The 5617-nt window shown below is 36.8% G+C and overlaps 1 protein-coding gene across 1 annotated transcript; it reads left to right on the forward strand.

Moving 5' to 3' along the window:
* Nucleotides 1–2360: 2360 nt before the first annotated feature.
* LOC139842150 (uncharacterized) lies at nt 2361–2887 on the forward strand. The gene is made up of 2 exons (XM_071832324.1): nt 2361–2474; nt 2567–2887. Exons 1-2 carry the CDS (start codon nt 2361–2363, stop codon nt 2885–2887), a joined length of 435 nt encoding a protein of 144 aa, XP_071688425.1.
* Nucleotides 2888–5617: the final 2730 nt, after the last annotated feature.

The raw sequence follows: 5617 nt of genomic DNA on the forward strand, positions 1-5617 counted from the left end.
ACCCCTATCATGTTCCCCGCTTTCTGGAGGGTCTGTCCTACTGATTTGCCCGTGACGATAACCGCAACGGAGGGATGTTGCAAGGTTTCTAGAATTTATGTGGACACCGGAAGCGCAGTCAATGTCTTTTACGAGCATTGTTTCTTGCAACTGTCGCAAGACGTGCAGGATAGGTTGAAGCCGCCCCTTCATCCCGTTGCAGGATTCACAAGTGAAACTACTTGGCCCATTGGCCGGGTAGATATCGACATTACGCTGGAGGAAAATGAAAAGCGACGAACGATTGCTCTAATTTTGTGGTCGTTAAAAGTCAATCAAAGTATAACATTATCATGGGACGAGAAGCGTTATGCGAATTTGGCGCGATAGTGTCCACGATGCATGGAATGATGAAGTTCCCAACCTCATTAGGCATCACAACTGTCTTCTCTGATCGAGTTTCAATAGTAAGTCAAGTTGAACAGCCGCAGCAGCGGGCAGCGCTGATTGAACAGGGGGGAAACGTTATCATTAACCATTATTTTCCTAAAAAAAGTGGTACAGATTGGGCACACACTATCCAATAAAAGGAAAAGCGCACTATGCGAACTTTTGGCATAACACAGACGTATTTGCGTGGTAGGAATCGGACATGACGGGAGTGCCACGTACCGTCGCAGAGCATCGTGTAAATGCCAACCCAAGTTTGACTCCGGTGCACCAAAAGAAGCGAGGTATGGCCCCGGAACGCAGCGCTTTCCTAAAGAAAGAGGTGGAAAAGTTAGTGAAAGCTGACATATTGCGGGAAGTTAAGTACCAGACGTGGGTTGCTAATCTGGTGCTGGTCAAAAAGGCGAACGGATCGTGGCGGATGTGTGTGGACTTCAAAGACATCAATAAAGCTTGTCCCAAGGACAATTATCCGCTACCTGAGATCGATTGGAAGGTAGAATCATTGGCGGGTTTCCGTTTCAAATGTTTTCTTGACGCTTATAAGGATTATCACCAAATCCAAATGGCGGAACGTGACGAAGACAAAACCTCATTCAACACAGATCAAGGTATTTTTTGTTACAAAAAGATGCCTTTTGGTTTAAAAAATGCAGGCGCAACGTATCAACGGGTTATCGACACCGCGTTCAAGGAATAGATCGGTCGAAATGTGGAAGCATACATCGACGATATCGTGATCAAAAGTTACACCGAAGCGAATCTATTGAAAGACATTCAGGAAACGTTTGACTCCCTGCGTAGAATCAACATGAAGCTGAATCCGGAAAATTTTAGTTTTGGATTCGAGGAAGGGAAGTTCTTGGGACACGTTATCGCAACGCGTGGCATCAGGGCAAATCCTAAGAAAATTCAAGCTATTGATGAAATGGCAGCGCCACGAACGAAAAAGGAAGTACAAAGCCTAAACAGTAAGTTGGCGGCACTGTCCAGGTTCTTGTCAAAGGCGACGGAAAGGTCGTTACCCTTCTTCAAAGTATTGAAGGAAAGCGTGGGATGGAATTTTGATTGGATTCCCGAAGTGGATCACGCCTTCCATGAGATGAAGGCTCTGATCAAGACATTGCCGAAACTGACCGCCCTGGTGCCGGGTAAAGTAACCGTTCCATGATATTCTTTACAAATCTGCAAACCTTATAATGCTAACGTGTTGCGCTTTCAGGAGAAACTTTGACAATTTATCTGGCGGCAGGAACTGAAGCTATCAGCTCAGTGCTCGTCACCGAACGAGGAGGCATACAGATGCCGGTTTATTTTGTTAGCAAAGTGCTGCAACATGGCGAAGTTAATTACAAACCGATTGAGAAGCTTATTTTCGCATTAGTCCACACCTTGAGACGGTTGAGACGGTACTTTCAGGGTCACCCGATGCTGGTGCTAACTGATTCACCTATTAAACAGGTGTTAAGCAAACCGGAGGTTTCTGGAAGGCTAGCCAAGTGGGCAATTGAATTAGGCGAACATGAAATCAATTACGCCCCTCGTACCGCGGTTAAAGGCCAGATTATGGCAGATTTCATGGTTGAATTTATATGCACCGTGCCACCAGCGCCGGCTGTCGAAGAAATGCCAAATACCGTCGCATGGGAACTATTTACTGACGGAGCATCAAGTTCCGACGGAGCAGGTGCAGATCTAATTTTAATTGGCCCGGAAGGAGAGGAACACACCTACGCATTGCGTTTCGAGTTCCCCGCCTCCAATAATGAAGCCGAATATGAGGCGTTGTTGTCTGGTTTACGAATGGCTGAGAAGATGGGATTAAAGCCCTGAAGGTATCGGTCGATTCTCAGCTCGTGGCGAATCAGATGAACGGAACGTTTGAAGCTAGAGATCCGGTAATGCAAAAATATTTAAGATTGGCGGAAGAAATGGCAAACAAATTCGAGTTTTTCTTAATTGCGCAAGTGCCGCGATCCATGAACAAAAAAGCCGACGCACTCAATAAACTTGCAACAAGCGTGTTTAGTCAATTCGCAAAGGACGTTTCGATAATAAATACGCTATACGCATAATCAATTCAAAACACAACGTACACTAGCATATCTTGATTACCTTGCAATGTAACATATTACAGGAAGTGGCCCCCTTGGAGGAGGTCGAGACATGGATGAGTCCCATTATTGTGTATCTTAAGAATGGGACGTTTCCAACTGACGGGGCAGCGGCACGAAAGATTCGCATGAAAGCACCTTTGTACATGCTAAGGGAGGGAGTTCTGTTCAAGAAATCCTTTACAGCACCGCTTTTAAGATGTGTCGGTCTGAATGAAGCAGAAACAATCGTAAGGGAGGTGCATGAAGGGACTTGTGGCATGCATGCAGAGTTTAGGACCGTTGTGGGAAAGATAATGCGGTTAGGGTATTTTTGGCCGTCAATGTACCGTGATACGAAATAAATTATCAAAGCTTGTGTTTCATGCCAACGTCACGCTCCATAAATTCACATGTCGGCGCATGAGCTCATCCCCATCACGTCTGCTTGGATGAAAGGACCCGTTCATATACATTATAAACGATTCACAATAGTTGATTACATCGCGAGGTATTTGACCTCTATATGATACGTTTTACAAACATTGCATTCGTTTTTAAAAGACAAACTTTCTTTACATCTAAAATTGACGGCATGCATACCATTTCATATTACATCCAACTATAATTGACTTAATATTAATCTTGATGAACTCAACGACTCGAATGCAACGTCTTTCAAAGTATGTCATGAATGACTCCAAGTAATATCCTTAAAATGAGCTAATGCATAGCGGAAGATTTCTTTAATACCTGAGAATAAACATGCTTTAAAGTGTCAACCAAAAGGTTGGTGAGTTCATTAGTTTATCATAATCAATCATTTTCGTAATAGTAATAGACCACAAGATTTCTGTTTATAAATATAAGTACACTCGCAAGTGTATAAAAGTATTCTATAAGTTGTAGGCACCCGGTAACAAGCCTTAACGTTCATGTTTTACCCCCTGAAGTACACCAGATTAGGTGTATTTAATATAACCTCGAAGTACTAAAGCATCCCATAGTCAGGATGGGGTTTGTCAGGCCCAATAGATCTATCTTTAGGATTCGCGCCTACCGTACATAGACAAGTAGTTTAATGTTACCAAGCTAAGGGTATATTTCTGGTTTAAACCCACGTAGAATTAGTTTTAGTACTTGTGTCTATTTCGTAAAACATTTATAAAACAGCGCATTTATTCTCAGCCCAAAAATATATATTGCAAAAGCAATTAAAAAGGGAGCAAATGAAACTCACAATACTGTATTTCGTAGTAATTATGTATATGACGGCACTGAACAAGTGCAGGGTTTGTCTCGGATTCACGAACCTATATTAAGTATATATATTTATATGTTGGTCAATATCTGTCTAACAATTTAGGTCAAGTCGTAGTGTATCACAATCCTAATGCTCGAGACCGACATGCAAAAGTCAACAGAAGTCAACTTGACCCAAAATGACTTCCAAAATCTATACATGTTTATTATATAACTTATATATAGTCGTTTTATATATTTAAATATATTTATCAGATCTTATTATACTAAATAATACAAGTCATTTATTAATAAATAAAAATTTATATTTAAATTCATATATGATAAAAATATACTTTTATATATCTCAAGTAATAAAATTTATAAAATTCACTTAATATCATAAAAATATAGTGGTATGTATTATTAATGTAATTATATTACGTGTGGTAAAAATATCTTTGTACGCATATTTATTTGATTAAATAATATTGATAATAATAATAATGATAAAAATAACAAAATGATAGTTTCAATAAAAATATTAATTTTTAGTAATAAAGATAATTTTAGTAATAACATCAACTGATAACAATTATAATAATCGTTTTAAAAATAATATTAAAATTAATAATAATTTAGTTGACCATATCTTTTAATCCGTTCATCGAACCCACACGATTTCTAAATGAAAAGTTATTAATTTTTCTTTTGCTTTTCAACGACATGCATATCATATACCTTATCTCAGTAGCATATGTATCAAATTCGTGATTTATCATAAACTATTTAACGACGAAACTAAGCATACAAACATGCATAATCATATATACTCGAGCACTAGTCAGGGATACACTATTAATATATAAAAGATAAGATATGAATGCTCACGTATCAATATTGTGATTCAATATTGCAGGAAAGTACGTAGACGCAACGAAAATGATAAACGTTAGGTTGACCTCACGAGCAATACCCTCGAACAATACCCATAACCTCCATAGCTATAACCCATAATTTCCTTAGCTCTATTCCGTTTGAAAATTTATTTTGAAATCGTCTGAATATAACTCCGTCGTAGTATTTTATGTATACTAATAATATCTTGAAATAATACTAAGTAAATATATATGTGTAATTTGATTGAGAGAGGTTAGAGAAATATATTTTCAAGTTTCTATGAAATAATGAAACCTACTAAATTCTATTTATAATAGATTTTTGAATTATTAAAGTGAATTATTAAAGTATGAATTATTAAAGTGAATTATTAAAGTGAATTATTAAAGTATGAATTATTAAAGTGAATGATTAAAGTATGAATTATTAAAGTGAATTATTAAAATAAATTATTAAAGTTAAAGTAAAGTAAAAGTAAAGTAAAAGTAAAGTAAAAGTAAAGTAAAGGTAAAGTTAAAGTACAGTAAAAGTATAAAACTATGTACGTATAATACGCGTATAAATATATTTAATATTAATTTAAATCGTTATATCATAAAATATTTTAGAAAAGTAAAATTATATATATTCATAATAGGTTTCAAGTTTTTAAATTACAGTCTGTTGGTGAAGCATGAGATAAAGTCCAAAGGTTTAATAAACGTATGAAATCATCTTAATGAAAAATGTCGAGTTACTTAACTTGTCGATATCCAACATCTAAGTTATTTACACTCCACGTTCTTACTTATAGATCACTTTACCATTTTTCGAATATTGTCAAAAAGAATAGATTTCTTAAATCACAGTGGACCTCATAACATTGGCCCGTAATCATATCATAATGTATCTGATAATTCAATCATTTGATATTATCTCTTAATTCTGTCGATAAATATATCGAAACAAATATG

Source organism: Rutidosis leptorrhynchoides, chromosome 4, assembly GCF_046630445.1.
Source record: "Rutidosis leptorrhynchoides isolate AG116_Rl617_1_P2 chromosome 4, CSIRO_AGI_Rlap_v1, whole genome shotgun sequence".
NCBI lineage: Eukaryota > Viridiplantae > Streptophyta > Magnoliopsida > Asterales > Asteraceae > Rutidosis > Rutidosis leptorrhynchoides.